Here is a 20,364-nt window from a genome sequence, read left to right as displayed (position 1 = left end):
AGAGCGGTGACTGGCAGGCACTGTTCTGTCCTCAGAGCGGACCCAAGAACTGAACGATCAGCAAACTTTGATCGCTCAATTCTTGGTGTAGAGCTGGGGGGAGACAGCTGCACACATCTAGGTGAGCATGTGTGTTTTTGTTGGATCCCACACTTCACTTCTCTTCTAAACAGAAGAAATTTGGCTTAAATGTTTTCTTATGTTTTAGATCTGTGTCATTACAGCTAAGACCTCCATAAAGATTTGAGGTCTTTAACGTTTTGTTATGATGGTCTTTTTTGGATTTTCATGGTATCCCTGTTGGCCTTGCACCCTCAAGGCCATAAAGGTGCAAGATTGATTTTTGTTCAGGGTTTTATTGTCTGTGTCCCCGTTCGGAATATTTGCCATCTCCATCTATCCTGGTGAATATTGTCACAGAAAGTGAAATCCAAAATGTGTTAGGTGAGGGGAAATCTGTTTTTGGTGGCAACTGTTATGATTAATTTTTTTCTGTTTGTTTTTTTTGGGAAATCTCCCTAACGTGATCCAAACCACAAAAAAAAGTAAATACGTTTTAGCGTGAATTGTTTGGATTAGAACTTCCTAGTCAGTATTCTTTGAGACTAGTTAGGTTTAGGGATGTCTCCCCAGTGCATAAACAGTATGTGTGCACATTTGGATAAAAATATATATACTTTTTGAACTGATTTGATAGAAGAGGCTTTTTTTTATTATGGAGAACACGGTAGTAGTGGTTAGACTTCATGAACAAGGGAAGTCAACTGTGAACTCCGGTGAGGAATTGTTGCTAGAGGCCTCCAGAAATATAGGGCAGTGATTTGATTCAGCCTAACGGCATTTACTTTTATATCCTCTGTCTTCTCTCCTTTTTTTTTTTTTTTTTTTTTTAAACATGGACTGACCCAAAGATAACTAAAACAGACTAGTTCCTTTTTAATATATCCAAGGATGCCAAGCAACTTTGCAAATATAATACCACTGCCTTTTTTCCTTACATTACCTGTGATCTGAGAGCTGTCACCATAGATCCAGGACAATGCTCTATTTTCTTTAAGCTTGCCTACAGCTTGCACTCTGCAGCCAAGGATTTAGAAAAAGATCGGTTTCTTCTCCACATACCTTGGAGATCACCGTTGGTTTCTCATTAATGGTAATATGTCAGATCTAGAGGTGCTCCGAAGTTTCGGCCGCCAAACTGTTTTTCATATCGGCCGAAAGGGGGAAAAAAAAAGCAGATGTCGAAAGGGAGCAGGGCCTGCCCCGAGCGCCACCCATTGCTGGAGTGTCATCCTGACGTGCCCAGTCCTCCAGGACAGGAGGTGGGACATTGTTACTGCGGCCTGGCCAATTCAAATCCGCTCCGTGACACACGGAGATCACTGCTCTGATCCGGGCACAGGCAGGCTGCTTATGACCAGCACTGGTGAGGCTGCTGGGCACAGGCAGGCTGCATATGATGGGCACTGGTGAGGCTGCATATGACAGGCACCAAAATTTCCATTCGGTGCACCCCTAGTTAGATCTTATAGGTTCTCTCCTTAATGCCATATATGGTTTATTTAATGCCTAAATTGATTGTGTTTAAAAAAAAAAAAAACTTTTTCCATTCTTTTCAGAAGCGAGGTCCAGTGGCAACAATGGGAAGAAAGGAGGCCTCTCCGGTAGCTCTTTCTTTACCTGGTTCATGGTGATCGCACTCTTGGGAGTATGGACATCAGTAGCTGTGGTGTGGTTCGAGCTGGTGGACTATGAAGATGTGCTAGGTAAGAGGATCTATATAACTGGTCTTTTTACTACTTTTATATCATAGTAGCATAACTATCGAGTATAGAAAAACAGAAAAGCTGTGCCTTTTGCACTTCATCTGGATTCTGTCTCTGAAGCATGCATCCTTGAAAGTGGTGGACAATATGCTGACTCTCTCGTAAGAACTGGTGAGGAATGGCGAACCATTCTAGAAGCTAGATGTAAGAAGTGAGCTGGGATTTGTCTAACCTAATAATGTATACTTAAACATAAGTTTTCCAAAAGTGACAAATCTGATCTGTCTCCTCTATATGAACTTTTGTCCTACATGTTTTCCTCCTGTTTGAGCCTGAAGCCCCGTACCTACGATGAGCATATCGGGGGGGGGGGACATGTTTGGAGCAATTGTCTGACAATCCATTTGTTAGTACTCCAGCTTTTGAGACCTGATCCAATTTATGCAAAAAAAATTTCCCAAGCAACAAGCATGCAAACCATTTTTTTTAAATTTAGAATTTAGTATAGTATTGGGGGGGGGGGGGAGGGGAGGAAAGTGTGACCAAGACCGCACATGCTCGGAAATGAAAGCATACAATACATCACTTCTGGAGTTGTATTCTTTTTTACCAGAAATTTCGTACCTTTAGTAGCCCATTGGTTTTAGATCTGAGACTAGTATGCAAAAAAACAGATGATCATTCATCCAATATTTTCATCATGTGTACTAGGCTGTACAGTGTGGAGGAATTTGAAGACAGTGACCCTAATGGAGAAATGGCACACATCTGACGTTGAGTTATTTTTTCGACCAGTTCAAATTATAGAAACCTATTGATAATTTCTCTTAAAATATAATTTTATTTATTACTTTCTGGTATGATGGCTTTTAGACTCAAACGTGTAGTCTTGTCTAGCAGCTTCCTTTAAAAGGAACACGTTGGCACACAATTTGTGTAGCTATATAATTCCTGTATACACCCATGACAATTCCAAGTCATTGACATAACTACATTTATTTAAGCGATGAAACTTTTTTTTAATCTGCATACATTCACTTTACATTTGTGTTTCTCTTTCAAAGTAAGCCGATAAATGTCATTTCTGTTCAATTGTTGATAATAGGAGGAGCCCCACTAACTAACCAGCTGCTAACTGAGCAGCTTTTTGTCCAGTAGCCTTATTGCAGATTTGTTTTGCCACTGTAAGGATCTAAAGACAACCTTAAAGGATGGACTCGCCCTTTTAATAAAAAATAATGCACATTCATTTGCAGTTTAAAAAAAAAAAGTTGAGTTGAGTTTGTTTTTTTTTTTTTTCTAGGGAGCCTGCAGAGCATTGCACCTGTGATCAGCAAATCTTAGGTGCAATGCAGGGCACCTTCAGACTCTCAAGATAGCTGTTTGCCTGTACCTCGTACAAGCATGCAGTTACTTGAGATCAGGAAGACTCAATGAACTACGAAGGAGCACGCCAGTATCCTCACAGTTCATTGAGAAGTAGAAGCTGTCAGCTGTAATGGCTGATGGTAGTTGCAGTTCATTCATTCACAGGAAACTGTGAGTGAATGAATGAGGTGGCTATATGGGGGAGCCCAGAATTGGCGGCAGGAGCTGGAACATGTTACGGGTGTAACATGTTACATGTTCTAAAAGGTGAACCTATCCTTATTAAAGTCTTAAAAAAAAAAAAAAATTAAAACTGTGTTCTGCAAGTTAATGTCATAATGTACTAGTATGCATCACATACTAGCACATTATAAAAGGCTTGCCTTATAGACCAGCTCACACTACATGCAGACCAGTGCGTTTGCTCAGGAGTCAGTCGCGACAGCACTCTGTGAATGGCACACTCTAGTATGCTGTCCATTCAGAGTGCAGTGCACATGCCCCGGTTATGTCACCGGCTGCAAAACATGCAAATCTCTAATAAACGGTCCTCATTCAGGAGATTTTCATTTTGCCTTCAGGTAAGCCTTTATTATAAGCTATAAAAAAAAAAAAAAAAACGGAAATACCGCTCTGCCAAGAACCCCCAAAAAAAAAGCAGCAGTTCAAATTGTGAGATGTACACAAAAAACAGCAAACAGGAAAAAACTGCAATAAACATAAATAAGTGAGTGCAAAAAAATCAATAATGCATAACAAAGTTCATAAGATGGGAGATCCAGAAAATCCTCCATAAAGGTGAAAACAGTCCCAAAGCATAATCCCTCAGTAGTTCACAGTGAAAATAAGTGTGGAAACCTTGAAATGAACACTACTCATAGTGATCCACCACCACATGAAATTCACGCTTACCAGAAAGCAAGCTATTAAGACTTGTATATGAACCGGGGCCCAGAAAACACAACGGATGATACAGCTTCTCCGTGTCCAGCGTGACTGGGGGAGTGTGATGGATGGTAGTTCATAGACCAACCCGGACTCAGAATCATGAAGACAAAGAAGAGGTGGCCATAGTGTAAGTCCGATACACAAAGATTTATTTTATAAAAAGTAATACACTTACAAAAGGAGTAGTTAAAAGAGCGGTTTGCTGGCCGGCATAACGAGCGCCCGTTCTCCCGACGTACGTTTCGTCTATAACTGACGTAGTCTGGGGAATGGGCGACTATTATTATTATAAGCTTACCTGTAGGCAAACGTTTAAGCTCCATGCACACTGGAGCTCAAAAAAGCTTTTTCTGGATGCCAGATTGCTGGCAGAAAACGCTGGTTGAAAAAAACGCGCTTTTAACAGCGTTTTGTACTAGCGTTTATGAGCGTTTTTTAGCATTTATGGGCGTTTTTAATAAAAATACACAGAGAACACTCCAAAAATCCCACAATGCATTCCCAGACTCCCACAATGCTTTGAAAAAAACAGAACACCGAAAGCTAATTAACGTGCGATTATGAGCGCTTAGCGTTTAAGTTTTTTGTGGTCAGAAAAACGGCACTTTGAGCGATTTTCTGGCATTCAGAGAACAGCCAATAAACTCCACTGCTTATAAAACCTAAATGTCCATGTGTGCATGGACACATAGGATAACAGAGTGGAGTTTATGGGCTGTTAAAAAAAAAAAAAAAAAAACAAACTCCAAAAAATGGCCGTTTATGAGCTCCAGTGTGCATGGAGCCATACATCATTCATTTTAAATTTTTTTAAAATTTTTTTTTTTTTTTACTATTGGATACAATTTTTAAAACCAAACCTGTTTTTGGTTGTTTTTTCATCAGTTGCTTTTCCCAAAGCCATGACATGAACCTGACTGGGGCTCTTCTGTGGGTGTAATTACATACCCAGAACTTTCTGAAATTTCATTCTGTCAAAGTAGTATTGTTGGATCGTTCTATCTTCCTCCTTCCATCAGTGTAGATGCTAAATGGTCACTGCATCTGATGGAAAACGCCTTCTAATCACTGTGTTTTTGTGCAAAGACAGACTGATTTTCCTTGGACTTGAGGGATAGTGACAGGGATCGATGGTGTGACCCACAAATGGAACTTTCATCTGGATTATATTTTCACCCCCGTTTCCTTAGTACCAGGTGTTAAAGCAATGGCTGACCTAACCACTATTAAAATATTGCCCTCCAAGTGGCCAAGTAGGTTTTAGTTCTTGCTGGGTCAAAAAGTCTTCCTAGAACCTTGGAGACTCTTGGAGATCTTCTTTCCTAGAGATTAGCACTTTGCCTACACTAACAGCATGGATTCCAGGTGTATATAGAGACAAAGAATGGCCGCACTCCCATACATTATGCAATTACGATTTATTCCAGAAGGATAAAAACAGCACTCAAAGATGTACAGACAGGGGGAAGCAGGTGATGCGTTTCACACGACTAGCATGCTTTGTCAGAACCTTGCAAAAAATAATCTTTATACACACACACACACACACCATTAAACTCGCTGTTTCCAACCATTGTCCTCATTCACAGAATGAATGAAGCACTGCCAGTGGGAGTGTCGATAGGTGCCCACCAAGAACACCTATCGACACCCCCGCTGGCAGTGCTTCATTCATTTTTTTTTTTTTCAAGTTGCACGATGGAACATTTTGCATGTAAGACAAAACTATGACTGCATATACTCTTACCAAATACCCCTGATGAAGGTGCTTAAACCAGAAACGCGTCGGGTACCGGAGACCACTCTGTACTGGAGAGTAAAATCTATTTTTCATGTCATGCAAATCATGTAACCTGTCGTGTTTTTTTTTTTTTTTTTTTTTTTGTCTTTTCTTTTCTTTTTATCTTTTTTGATTTTGTAATATGTATATTTTCAGATGTCTTCTTCTTTTTTTTTTTTTTAAACAAATGATCATGTCATGATCAAACGATTTTATGTATACACAATAAATATATTTTCTATTCTACCCATGTGTGGTTGTTGCCTACAAAGTCACAACGAAGGGGGGTTTTCTTTTCTTGTTACACAATAGGGATGTGGCTACAACACACCGGTCTGGCATGGTGAAATCCCTTCTTTGCTATAAAGGAGTTTAATAAGACTCATGGCCACTCATTAAAATTAGAAGAAAAGAGGTTTAACCATAAACTACGTAGAGGGTTCTTTACTGTAAGAACGGTTAGGATGTGGAATTCCCTTCCACAGGCGCTGGTCTCAGTGGGGAGCATTAATGGTTTCAAAAAACTATTAGATAAGCACCTGAATGACCGCAACATACAGGGATATACAATGTAACACTGACATATAATCACACACATAGGTTGGAGTTGTGTCTTTTTTTTTTTTTTTTTTAAACCTCACCTACTATGTAACTATGAATCTGTTCATGAGGCTATTAAGGGCACTTTCATACTGAGCAGCGCTGGGCGTTGGCAGCTTTATCGGAGCTTTTCGGACGCTAGCGGTTGCTTTTAACCCCCGCTAGCGGCCGAAAAAGGGTTAAAAGTGATGGCAAAGCGGCGCTTCGTCTGCGCTGCCCATTGATTTCAATGGGCAGGGGCGCTTTAGGATCGGTGTCACTTGCAGAGATATGAGTTCGCATCAGTTTTCATGTGTGTCAGTTATGTGCCCTGTTCACCCCAAAGTGTTGCTGTCACGTCAGGTTTTTTTTTTTTTTGCATGCAGATTTCTGCGCAGAAAAAAAGTCTGCACTTGATACCAGTGTTGTGGTGTACCGTGCACATGGAGAACAATTGTTTTTTTTTCTTGTGCACTTGCAGAACACATGCAGAAAAACTGATGTCTCTGCACATGGTGTGATCAAGGCCTAAGGCTTTGTTCACACCATACGTGCATGAACTGATCGGAAAAGATTTCACTTGCAGATGCATCAGTTTACAACAGTTTTCATGCACGTAGACAGACAGTTTCCATGCATGTCTGTTATGCACAGGCTCACATAACATCTTGTGTCATCATTCTGTCCCCACCGTCGCTGTCTGCCGTCCACGCCCCCACCGTCGCTGTCTGCCGTCCACGCCCCCACCGTCGCTGTCTGCCGTCCACGCCCCCACCGTCGCTGTCTGCCGTCCACGCCCCCACCGTCGCTGTCTGCCGTCCACGCCCCCACCGTCGCTGTCTGCCGTCCACGCCCCCACCGTCGCTGTCTGCCGTCCACGCCCCCACCGTCGCTGTCTGCCGTCCACGCCCCCACCGTCGCTGTCTGCCGTCCACGCCCCCACCGTCGCTGTCTGCCGTCCACGCCCCCACCGTCGCTGTCTGCCGTCCACGCCCCCACCGTCGCTGTCTGCCGTCCACGCCCCCACCGTCGCTGTCTGCCGTCCACGCCCCCACCGTCGCTGTCTGCCGTCCACGCCCCCACCGTCGCTGTCTGCCGTCCACGCCCCCACCGTCGCTGTCTGCCGTCCACGCCCCCACCGTCGCTGTCTGCCGTCCACGCCCCCACCGTCGCTGTCTGCCGTCCACGCCCCCACCGTCGCTGTCTGCCGTCCACGCCCCCACCGTCGCTGTCTGCCGTCCACGCCCCCACCGTCGCTGTCTGCCGTCCACGCCCCCACCGTCGCTGTCTGCCGTCCACGCCCCCACCGTCGCTGTCTGCCGTCCACGCCCCCACCGTCGCTGTCTGCCGTCCACGCCCCCACCGTCGCTGTCTGCCGTCCACGCCCCCACCGTCGCTGTCTGCCGTCCACGCCCCCACCGTCGCTGTCTGCCGTCCACGCCCCCACCGTCGCTGTCTGCCGTCCACGCCCCCACCGTCGCTGTCTGCCGTCCACGCCCCCACCGTCGCTGTCTGCCGTCCACGCCCCCACCGTCGCTGTCTGCCGTCCACGCCCCCACCGTCGCTGTCTGCCGTCCACGCCCCCACCGTCGCTGTCTGCCGTCCACGCCCCCACCGTCGCTGTCTGCCGTCCACGCCCCCACCGTCGCTGTCTGCCGTCCACGCCCCCACCGTCGCTGTCTGCCGTCCACGCCCCCACCGTCGCTGTCTGCCGTCCACGCCCCCACCGTCGCTGTCTGCCGTCCACGCCCCCACCGTCGCTGTCTGCCGTCCACGCCCCCACCGTCGCTGTCTGCCGTCCACGCCCCCACCGTCGCTGTCTGCCGTCCACGCCCCCACCGTCGCTGTCTGCCGTCCACGCCCCCACCGTCGCTGTCTGCCGTCCACGCCCCCACCGTCGCTGTCTGCCGTCCACGCCCCCACCGTCGCTGTCTGCCGTCCACGCCCCCACCGTCGCTGTCTGCCGTCCACGCCCCCACCGTCGCTGTCTGCCGTCCACGCCCCCACCGTCGCTGTCTGCCGTCCACGCCCCCACCGTCGCTGTCTGCCGTCCACGCCCCCACCGTCGCTGTCTGCCGTCCACGCCCCCACCGTCGCTGTCCGCCGTCCACGCCCCCACCAATCTGTTCTGCCCTCCACATACCACCATTGGGTTAGTTACATCGGTGTCCCCCTCACAGCATACCTCCGCTCTGTTCTCTGTTAATGCCCTTCCAGAAACTTGATTGAGCGCCAGCATCCCAGTCGGAATCCACAGTGCGAGAAGGTTGGCTGTATGCTCCCTCCCAATTCCTGTCACATGGAAGGCATGCAGAGCGGTGCTGTCTGTCGTTTTTTTGCCTGTGATTCAGTGTGGAGCTGTGAGGGGAACTGCAGACATGCTGCATAATCTTGCACAGCTCCGCTCCGGACATCTCGTCTCCATTTTGGTGTGAACGAGACGCATGGGGAAACCATTGTTTCCTGTGTGTCTAGCTAAGACCTGCAGTTTTCTGCTGCAGAAAACCGCAGGTCTCTGCAGATGGTGTGAATGAGCCCCAACAAGGCCTTAGGCGCCTCGTTCACACCATGTGCAGAGACCTCAGTTTTTCTGCACATGCTGTGAGGGCTCAATCAAAAAAAAAAAAAACATTGTTCTCCATGTGCCCTGTGTACTCCACAACACTGGTGTCGCCTACAGATTTCTTTTTTCTTCACAGGAATCTGCAATGTGCATGCAGTTTTCTGCACAGAAAAAAAAACTGACGTGACATCAACATTGTGGTGTGAACAGGGCACATAAGACGCGCATGACAACTGATGTCAACGTGCATAAACAATCACTGAAATGTGCATGTAAGCTTATATCTCTGCATGTGAAATCTGCATGTTTTTTGGGGGTTTTTTTTTTTCCCATCAGTTTTTATGCCTGTATGGTGTGAGCGTGGCCTCAAAATAAGTTATAGACTTATTAGGCCTCATGCACACGAGACGCCAGTGCAAACTCTGCTGAACATGTTTTTAAAAGCTGAAACCGGCGTTTAGAAACGCCTGTTTTGCCGCGTTTGCATGCCGCGTTTAGCCGCGTTTGCGTCTAGAAGCGTCTTCAGAGCAGAGAATGACATTTTGCGACCCAAATTTGGGGCCCCGTATCTCGGTGCCACTTGGTGCTAGGAACCCCAAGTTTGGTTTGCTAACACAGTGGAACTAGCACTACATCATATCCAAATGTGGGGTTCCTAGCACTAAGTGGCCCCCAGATATGGGGCCCCAAATTCGGGTCGCAAAATGTCAAGCACTTTTCTGCAACTGAGAATGACATTTTGTGACCCGATTTTGGGGCCCCATATCTCAAGGCCACTTGGTGCTAATAACCCCAAATTTGGATATGTTGTAGTGCTAGTTCCACTGTGTTTGTGGTGCTAGGGGTTCCTAGCACCAAGTGACCCCGTGATATGGGGCCCCAAAGCCAGGTTGTAAAAAACACTTATAAACGGGGCTAAACGCGGTACCGGCTTATAGCCGCGTTTGGCGTCTGAAACGTGGAAAACTTTGGCGTCTGAACCCATTTTTTTTGCTTCTGGAAAAACGAGGTAATCGCAACTGCCTAAAAACACCAAAAAATGAGACTGTGTACATGGACACATAGGATAACATTGAATGGGTTCAGGGGCAGTTCCAACTGCCTTTGAACACGAGTTTAACAGCGTCTCATGTGCATGAGGCCTTACAGCTCCATCGTTTGGACTTTTTTTTTTTTTTTTTTTTTTTTGTGCTCCCAAAGTTTTTATTTTGCCATGATTTTTAGATGAAATTAACAACTTGGTAGTCTTCACTTTTGATGCCTAATGTTCACAGCTAGACTAGATAAAAGCTTCTCTGCAAACATCCAAGTGTTCTGCTGAAAGGTTTCTGCTAGTCAATTCGCCATCACTTTTTTTTCTCTCCTCCAATGAATAACAAAGAATGAGCTCTGTGTGCAGTAAATGGAAAATGCTAAATTTTAGGGGGGGGGGGGGAGCTATAGCTATCAAATTCCACAGCTCAGTGGAGTGATTTTTGCAGTTGCATGTCTCTAGGTGGTCAGTCTTGTGTTTACTGTTTTTTAAAGTGATAAAGTCCTCTCTCTCAGTGCTTTTCTGCAAGATCCCCAAAACTGTTATGCTCTGTACACACGGTCGGATTTTCCGACCGAAAAAGGGGGGTAGGACCTTGTTGTCGGAAATTCCGATCGTGTGTGGGCTCCATCACACATTTTCCATAGGAATTTCCGACACACAAGGTCCTACCCCCCTTTTTCGGTCGGAAAATCCTGAGATTTGAGAGCAGGCTATAAAATTTTCTGACAACAAAATCCGTTGTCGGAATTTCCGATCGTGTGTACACAAATCCGACGCACAAAGTGCCACGCGTTCTCAGAATAAATTAAGAGACGAAAACTATTGGCTACTGCCCCATTTATAGTCCCGACGTACGTGTTTTACGTCACCGCGTTCAGAGCGATCGGATTTTCCGACAACTTTGTGTGACCGTGTGTATGCAAGACAAGTTTGAGCCAACATCCGTCGGAAAAAATCCATGGATTTTGTTTTCGGAATGTCCGATCAATGTCCGACCGTGTGTACAGGGCATTACAGTACAATCTTTCTTCTTTCTTCTTTCTTCTTTCTTCTTTCTTCTTTCTTCTTTCTTCTTTCTTCTTTCTTCTTTCTTCCTTCTTTCTTCTTTCTTTCTTCTTTCTTCTTTCTTTCTTCTTTCTTTCTTCTTTCTTCTTTCTTCTTTTTTCTTCTTCTTCTTCCAAACCTACCAATTTTTAATAGTTGGCAAGACCTAAAATATCATTAACCTAGAAGTCCACCCTAACACTAAAATTTGTAAATCCACGATCTAAGACTAACCTATCTAGCCCTGTAGAGAAGAAAACTGTATACATACCTTTTTTGAAGCCACTCTGGTCTGGAAGCTCTGCAGAGAAGACAGCCGACAGCGGCTGTGAAATGAATGGGAAGTGACGCCACCCATAGAGTTGCTTGTTGGCTGCCTCCTCTACACACGGCACCACAGGGAAGCCTCAGCTGACAGCTCAGCGTGGGACCGGACCGGAGCAGCCTCAAAAAAAAGTATGTATAGCGATTTCTTCTTTACATGTCTAGGTAGGTTAGTGTTAGATTGTGGATGCCTGTAAATTTTACAGATTTTAGTGTTGGGCCTCATGTACACTGCTGCTGGTAAACGGACGTTCAGAGGCAGTTGGATCCTTTTTTTTTTTTTTTTTTTTTTTTCAACTGCCCCTGAACTCATCCAATGTTATCTTACGTGTACATGTACATAGGTTCGTTTTAAAGATTTTTTTTTTTTTTTTTTTTTTTTAGGTAGCGTTTTATAGGCTTTTTTTCTTTGAAGGCAAAAAGTTCAGACGCCAAATGTGGTAACTCGCGTTTTAGCCGTGTTTCGTTTACAGGCGTTTTTCATCTTTGGCTATTTTTGAAGGAAAAAAAAAATGTATTTATTTATTTTTTTCTCAAACGCGGCATGTAAACGCGGAAAAATTTACTTTTTAAACGTGTGTTACTATCTTTCAAGTTAAATCGTTCAGGGGAGAGGTAAAAACGTCCCATGTACATTAAGCCTTAGGATGGACTTATACTTTTAAGGTTTCATCAAGGTTTTAATTTTTATCGGTAACCCATTGTGGAGATTTTTCCTTCACTTCATTGTGGGGTGAAACAGGCATGGAGAGCAATGAAAGCATTCAAACCTTTTGAAGAGATTTATCATTGCTTCTTGCACTGAGTGGTTGTGGGGGGCAATTTCCACACAGGACACGGCATTCAATAAAACCTGACAAGACGTTCTAAGCTTTCCCCACTCTATCCAAAAAAAAATAAAACTTGGATTCAACTGCACTTTAAATTGGAACTAATAGGCAAAACATTGTTTTTCATTTTTGGATATAGTAAGGGAGGGTTATAACCCCTGTAAGGTTTATTTTTGCCATCTGTGTCTCATGGGGGAGATTTACCTTCACTTCCAGGCAAATGGGAAGTGAGTGGAAATCTCTGCACATTAAGGCAATCTCTAGGGGACCTCCAGGTCACCAGAACTAGTATCCCCATTGGAAGATTTCCCATCAATTACTTTTCTGGGGACACCCCAAAATTTTGGGATTTTCTTTTACTTTTAATGATAATGGTAAACAGGACAAATAGAGAGGGTGAATCTCCCTAACTGGGGAACAGACAGCAATAAAAACTGATAGGTGTTCTAATCCCTCTCCACTCTATCAAACTTTTTTTGCCTTTTTAGTTATACTTTAAGTCTCCCAGTGGTAACATTACCTTAAATAAATACCTTATTATTTTTTTTTAAAGCGGAGTTCCATCCCCCTCCTGCTTACATGCCACATTTGGCATGTCATTTTTTTGGGAGGGGGAGTGGGTGACTACTTTAGAGGGGGATTTCCTGTCCCCACTTCCTCTTTCCTCCCACGGTATCGCCTAGGCGACTCCTCCTCCAGTCCCTCCCTCTCGGCTATCTTCTGGGACACGTGACAGGTCTCAAAAGATTGCCTGTCCACTAAGGAGCGCAGCGCGACTCGCGCGTGCACAGTGTGCGCCTGGCCGTGAAGCCGCAAGCTTTCACGGCCGGTTGCCCAGTTCCAATGGATGCGCCGAGGAGAGGGAGAGGAGCGGGCCTCCGTGCGCTCCATCGCTGGACCATGGAACAGGTAAGTGTTTATTAAAAGTGAGCAGCTACACTTTTTTGTAGCTCCTGACTTTAAATAAAAAAAAAAGCCTGGAACTCTGCAGCTACAAATACTGCAGCTGCTGACTTTTAAAATATGGACACTTACCTGTCCAGGGCACCTGCGATGTCCTCACCCGAAGCCCACCCGTCCCTCGGCTTCAGGTGCAGGCAACGGCATCTTCAGTAATGGAATCGGGAAGTGAAGCCTTTTCGGCTTTATAGCCTGGTTCCCTACTGTGCATGTGCGAGTCGCGCTGCACGTTCTAAATGGTCCCTGCTTTCTTTTGGGCCCTGTGTGTCTCCCAGAAGACAGCGGGGGGAGGGGGGAAAAGGAGGAGGGGCCAGACATGGCGTAGTTCGTTGTGGATTCTACGGCGCTCTTTCACCGGAAATGGGGGCAAATACCTGGATTAGACATTGTGGCACTCAATTTCACAACTGGAGTTCCGTTATTACGGATCCATCCCCGGAGGGCGGTATGCCATTTTACCTTCCTTATGGCCATAATAGTTGGTTAAGCTGGGGGTTATGATGTAAATGTTCTGGTACTGGAATCTCTGGGTGAAGTAAGAATGTAATGTGATGCAGCATGTCGGCCACCGTAAAAATCTTAAATCTCACTTTTGGGTGCAGAAGCCCAGTTGCTTTCACTGTAATTAACAATTTTTGTAACTAATATGCAATTGCAGTCTGGGTAGAAAAGACCGTATTTAAATGTTTCTGTATTTTTTTTTTTTTTTTATCATGCATGCAGCCAAGGCAAAGGATTTCCGTTATAACTTATCAGAGGTTCTTCAAGGTAGGATTCCATAGTAAAAATGTTACATTATCTTCCTCTTTTCCATCGTCTGGTGTCTTTACTATCATTTACTGGGAACATGCCTATTACTGTACTTGTAACCTCACTAAATAAGTCCTTTCTCATAATTCATCTAACAAACTTGGGATTTGAGGATTTGACTTTTAGAAAATCATATTGCAACTTTTTTTTCTATGCTTTTACTATAACTTTTAGCATGTTTGGGAATAGTTTAGTGTTTTTCTAATAATACTTAGAGGAACTGCAGTCTGCTCACTTAATTTGTAATAAAAACATCTTTGCCATTCTGAAGCTTCCCTCCAACCACTTTGCATATTATTTTGTATATACTGTGATTCTGTACTTGCCAAAAGAAATTTCCCTCCGCTAAGTCTGGCTGCAGCCATTTTAACTGTGGGCAGCTGATGCTGCTGCCTGTAAACTTCCTGGGTTCACACAGCGGTACACCTCTGCCTCTGCAGCTCTCATTGGCCCTCTTATGACTCATTGGCCCTCATAAGCCTAGGCTAATGACCAGACAAGAAACAGGAAGTGGGCTGTATAAGGTATTTACTGCCAGAAAAAATTTTTACTATCCAAAGTTAAGACAACAAGGGCTGAAGAGTTAATCCAGTAGATGGAAAGTTGAAAAGGTCCGCTTTAAGCCATCTTGTTGTTTGCCTGGTTTTAGGTTAAAGTGATTGTAAAGTCTTGTGTTTTGTTGTTGGGTTTTGTTTTGTTGTGTTTTTTTTTTTTTTTTTTTTTTATATAAAAATATATGTTATATGTATCTGCACAGAGCAGCCCGGATCCTCCTCCTCTTCTCAGGTCCCTCTTCGGTGCTTCTAGCCCCTCACTTCTGTTCAGTGCCCCTACAGCAAGCAGCTTGCTATGGGGACACCCGAGCAGAGATGCAGCTCCCTGTATCCATTCAGACTCGGAGCTGTGGTTCAGCCCTGCCCCCTCTCTCTCCTGGTGGGCCAACTGAGTTTGACAGCAGCGTGAGCCAATGGCACCACTGCTGTGTCTCAGCCAATCAGGGGGAGAGCCCTGGCTTGCCAAGACACTCGTGGACATCGCTGGACAGAGATTGGGCTCTGATAAGTATTGGGGGGGAGCGAGGGGGGCTGCTGCACACAGAAGGCTTTTTACCTTAATGCATAGATTGTATTAAGATAAAAATCTTTCTGACTTTACCACCCCTTTAAAATCTCGCAGTGACACAATGATTTATGGCAAACTAAACGTTTGACAATACAGTGGATATAAAAAGTCTGCACACCCCTGTTAAAATGTCAGGTTTCTGTAATGTAAAGAAAATGTAACCAAGATAAATAATTTCAGAATTTTTTCCACCTTTTTAATGTGACCTATAAACTGAAGGTTTTGTGACAATATTGACTGGTATTTGGAACTGTTCATAATTCCTTCTACCTTGGCCCTTGTTCCAGCTGAAGAATAACAGCCCCAAAGCATGATGCTGCCACCACCATGCTTCACGGTGGGTATGGTGTTCTTTTAGTGATGTGCAATGTTGTTTTTGCGCCAAAAATATCTTTTGGAATCATGGCCAAAAGGTTCAACCAGACCATAACACATTTTCCAACATGCTTTTGGGAGACTTTAGATGTGTTTTTACGAAATGTAGCCGGGCTTTGATGTTTTTCTTCGTAAGAAAGGGCTTCCGTGTTGCAACTCTACCCCCATAGCCCGGACATATAAAGAATATGGGAGATTGTTATCACATGTGCCACACAGCCAGTACTTGCCAGATATTCCTGCAGCTCCTTCAATGTTTCTGTAGGCCTCTTGGCATCCTCCCTGACTAGTTTTCTTTCCATCTTTTCATCAGTTTTTGAGGGAGGTCCAGTTCTTGGTAATGTCACTGTTGTGCCTTATTTTCTCCACTTGATGACTGTCTTCACTGTGTTCCATGGTATATCTAATGCTCCTGACTGATACCTTTTAACAATGAGATCCCTCTGATGCTTTGGAAGCTCTCTGCGGACCATGGATTTTGCTGTAGGATGCGACTAAGAAAATGTCAGGAAAGACCTACTGGAACAGCTGAACTTTATATGGGGTTAATCGGAGGCACTTAAATAGGAGTCAGTACACACCTGCCATCAATTTAAACATGAGTTTGAATGTGATTTGCTAAATTTTGAACACGGCTACATCCCCAGTTATAAGAGGGTGTGCACACTTATGCAACCACAGTTTTTTTTTAGTTTTATCCTCCTCCCCTCACATCATAGAAACCTAACATTTTAACAGGGGTGTGTAGACTTTTTATACCCACTGTAGTTGCTATGTGAGCATTTTTTTTCATGAAATGGTTAGTAACTCCTTATTGGCTGCTATGAGATGCTGCTTAAAAATATAGCAATGTTAAGGAGAACGTTTACAAATGTTAATTGTGCCCAAGCTTCACGAAAGCATTGGGGCCCTTTCACACCACTCGGGCTCATTTTGGAGCACTTAACTTACGAGTGTTAAACGATGACTTATGGTAGTCCATTCTTTCACCAGTGATTTTCTAATCCTCTCTTTAAAGTAAAATTGCAAGAATTTTTAAAAGGAAGGAAAAAAACAACATATTTCATAGATCTCTGCAGTCCACGAACATCTCCTCCCTGGTATTGTATCTTTTTAAAAATGCTACATATCAATAAAAATGTGTTTTTTTTGATCCTGTATCCCAGGGGTACCCAACCTTTTTGAAGAGCGAGGAGCCACTTAAGCGACTTGGTAACCAGTCACGGGCCACAATGCGCGGAGCGGGCAGATGAGTGTCTGCTCTGCCTATGCAAAGTGGGCACAGACACTGCCTACTCTATGGGCCCTCCGATTCAATCTGCAGAGACTGAAGGGGGCGGATCCCCTTCTGTGTAGTTGTGTGTGTTTGTTTTTTTTTTTTTTTTTTTTTAGCAGATCGGGTTTGGCGGTTTACATCTGCCGCTCCATAAAGGTGAACAGAGGGTTCGATTGCATCTGTGTGAAAAACGGACAGGCGGACCGATCGTGTGAAAGGGGCCCAAGGCTGCTTTCACACTTATGCGATGCGGCTTGCCTGCACCACGGGTGCTGTGCAGTGCACCTATGGCTTTGCTGCGGGTTATCTGCATTTTGCCATAGACTTCTATTATATCTTGCAGATGTGGTGCACTTTCTGAAAGCGCACTAAACCTGCAGGTATTAACTGAAGTCTATGGCTCAGTGCAAGTAACCCATAGGTGCACTGTGCTGCACCTGCGGGTTAGTTTAGGTGGTGTTTGGCCCAACATGGAAGAATTCTTATTCAGGACTGAAAACACTGCTTGTGATTTCAGTGCAGCAAAAATGCCAGTTTGAGCAGAAAGTAGGAGCTCACTGGATTTCTTGAAGGCTCAGCAGGTATTTTCCTGAATTTGCAGTGTTAACCACTTCGGGACCGTCTCACGCCGATATATAAGTCGGCACTTTGAAGAGGGATATCGTTATGGCAGCAGCCAGCTACAATAACCCTGGTATCCTCCTCTTCAGTGAGCGGTCCGGTTTCAGATAAAAGTGGTCGCCGCTAGATCACTTTTATCGGTCGTGGGAGAGGACCACACCCCGCCGCTCTCCAGTGCCCTCCGTTGCTTACTGGAGCCGTCGGAGGTGATCGGGTCCTCTCCCTGGCTTGGTATGGAAACGAGTGAGGGGGAAGATGGCCCCCACCCGTCTCCTAAACCTCTCTCGATACATATATATATATATATATATATATATATATATATATATATATATATATATATATATATATATATATATATATATATATATATATATATATATATATATATATATATCTCGATATCTATCTATAGCTCTCTCGCTCTCCGCGCTCTCTCTCGCTCTCCGCGCTCTCTCTCGCTCTCCGCGCTCTCTCTCGCTCTCCGCGCTCTCTCTCTCTCCGCGCTCTCTCTCTCTCCGCGCTCTCTCCGCTCTCTCTCTCTCTCTCTCTCTCTCTCTCTCTCTCTCTCTCTCTCTCTCTCTCTCTAGAGAGAGAGAGAGAGAGAGAGAGAGAGAGAGAGAGAGAGAGAGTATATTTTTTTTAAAGAAAAATATAAAATAAATAAGGAAAAAAAAAAAGAATCTTTTTAATCACGTCCCATTCCACCAAGCTCACGTGCAGAAGCGAACGCATACCTGGGCAACGCCCGCATATGAAAACGGTGTTCACACAACACACGTCCGATCGCGACAATACCGGTAGCGAGAGCAATAATTCTAGCCCTAGACCTCCTCTGTAACTCAAAACATGCAACCTGTAGAATTTTTTTAAGGGTAAAAGTTTGTCTCCATTCCATGAGCGGGCACAATTTTTAAGCGTGACATGTTGGGTATCAATTTACTCGGTGTAACAACATCTTTCAAAATGTAAAAAAAAAAATTGGGCTAACTTTACTGTTTTTTTATTTTTCATTTCCAAAAAAAGTGTGCTTGTAAGACCGCTGTGCAATTACGGTATGACAAATTATTGCAACGACCGCCATTTTGTTCTCTAGGGTGTTAGAAAAAAATATATATAATGTTTGGGGGTGCTAAGTAATTTTCTAGCAAAAAAAAATGTTTTTAACTTGTAAACACCAAATCTCAGAGAGATGGAAATGTGCATGAACCATAGAGATGTACTAAAATACGTGTTGTGTTGTGTTTTTTTCCCTCCAGATATGCACTGTAACATATTTAGTTTGTAGAAGAAAAAAACTGTAAAAAAAAAATGTAAAAAAAATGTAGATTGTGAATTTATTTCTTGGCTTTTGGAAGCTACAGTGCCTTGAAAAAGTATTCGTACCCCTTGAAATTTTCCACATTTCATCATGTTGCAAACAAAATGTAAATGTATGTTATTGGGATTTTATGTGATAGACCAACACAAAGTGGCACATAATTGTGAAGTGGAAGGAAAATGATAAATGGTTTTCAAAATGTTTTACAAATCGATATCTGAAAAGTGTGGAGTGCATTTGTATTCAGCCGCCTTTACTCTGATACCCCTAACTAATATCTAGTGGAACCAATTTCCTTCAGAAGTCAGCTAATTTAATAAATGGAGTCCGTCTGTGTGTAATTTTAATCTCTGTATAAATACATCTGTTCTGTGAAGCCCTCAGAGGTTTGTTAGAGAACCTTGGTGAACAAACCACATCATGAAGGCCAAGGAACACACCAGACAAGTCCGGGATAAAGTTGTGGAGAAGTTTAAAGCAGGGTTAGGTTATAAAAAAAAAAAATATCCCAAGCTTTGAATATCTCACAGAGCACTTTCAGTCCGTCATCTGAAAATGGAAAGGTTATGGCACAACTGCAAACCTACAAAGACATGGGCGTCCACCTAAACTGACCAGGAGAGCATTAATCAGAGAAGCAGCCAAGAGACCCATGGTAACTCTGGAGGAGCTGCAGAGATCCACAGCTCAGGTGGGAGAATCTGTTCACAGGACAGCTATTAGGCACTCCACAAATCTGGGCTTTATGGAAGAGTGGCAGGAAGAAAGTCATAAGTCTTGTTGGCAGTTAGCGAGAAGCCATGTGGGGGACACAACAAACATGTGGAAGAAGGTGCTCTGGTCAGACGAGACCAAAATTGTTCTTTTTGGCCTAAAAGCAAAACGCTATGTGTGTAAAACATGGTGGTGGCAGCATCATGTTGTGGGGATGCTTTTCTTCAGCAGGGACAGGGAAGCTGGTCAGAGTTGATGGGAAGATGGATGGAGCCAAATAAAGGGCAATCTTAGAAGAAAACCTGTCTGCAAGAGACTTGACACTGGGGCAGAGATTCACCTTCCAGCAGGACGACGACCCTAAACATACAGCCAGAGCTACAATGGAATGGTTTAGATCAAAGCATATTCATCTGTTAAAATTGCCTCAAAGTCGAGACCTAAAGCCAATTGAGAATCTGTGACAAGACTTAAAAATTGCTGTTCACAGACGCTCTCCATCCAATCTGACAGAGCTTGAGCTATTTTGCAAAGAAGAATGGGCAAAAATTTTCAATCTCCTAGTTGTGCAAAGCTGGTTGGTAGAGACATACCCAAAAAGCCTTTCAGCTGTAATTCCAGTGAAAGGTGGTTCTACAAAGTATTGACTTCGGGGGGGCTGAATACAAATGCACACCACACTTTTCACATATTTGTAAAAAATTTTGAGAACCATTTTATCATTTTCCTTCCACTTCACAATTATGTGCCACTTTGTGTTGGTCTATCACATAAAATCCCAATAAAATACATTTATGTTTTTGATTGTAACATGACAAAATGTGGAAAATGTCAAGGGGTCTGAATACTTTTTCAAGGCACTGTATATACTGAGCAGAACAAGACCGCAGTTTGTGCAATGTTAGTCACAAAGGTTCGTTGCTATAT

General features: G+C 44.1%; 1 protein-coding gene across 9 annotated transcripts in view; it reads left to right on the top strand.

Annotated features, from left to right (window-relative positions):
- ASPH (aspartate beta-hydroxylase) overlaps positions 1 to 20,364 on the top strand; it is a 325,502-nt gene that overhangs the window by 56,078 nt on the left and 249,060 nt on the right. For 4 of the 9 annotated variants that reach the window (XM_073631691.1, XM_073631689.1, XM_073631694.1 and 1 more), the window contains exons 2-3: positions 1,623 to 1,766; positions 13,922 to 13,966. In XM_073631691.1, coding sequence (XP_073487792.1) covers positions 1,623 to 1,766; positions 13,922 to 13,966 — 189 coding nt within the window. Of the gene's footprint in view, positions 1 to 1,619; positions 1,767 to 13,921; positions 13,967 to 20,364 lie in introns of all 9 variants that reach the window. The other 5 variants (XM_073631688.1, XM_073631690.1, XM_073631693.1 and 2 more) reach the window with 2 other exon arrangements.

This window comes from Aquarana catesbeiana, linkage group LG05 (assembly GCF_042186555.1).
Source record: "Aquarana catesbeiana isolate 2022-GZ linkage group LG05, ASM4218655v1, whole genome shotgun sequence".
In the NCBI taxonomy this organism is placed as follows: Eukaryota; Metazoa; Chordata; class Amphibia; order Anura; family Ranidae; genus Aquarana; species Aquarana catesbeiana.
The sequence above is the reverse complement of the archived record's forward strand: the minus strand, read 5'-3'. Positions and strand labels throughout refer to the sequence as shown.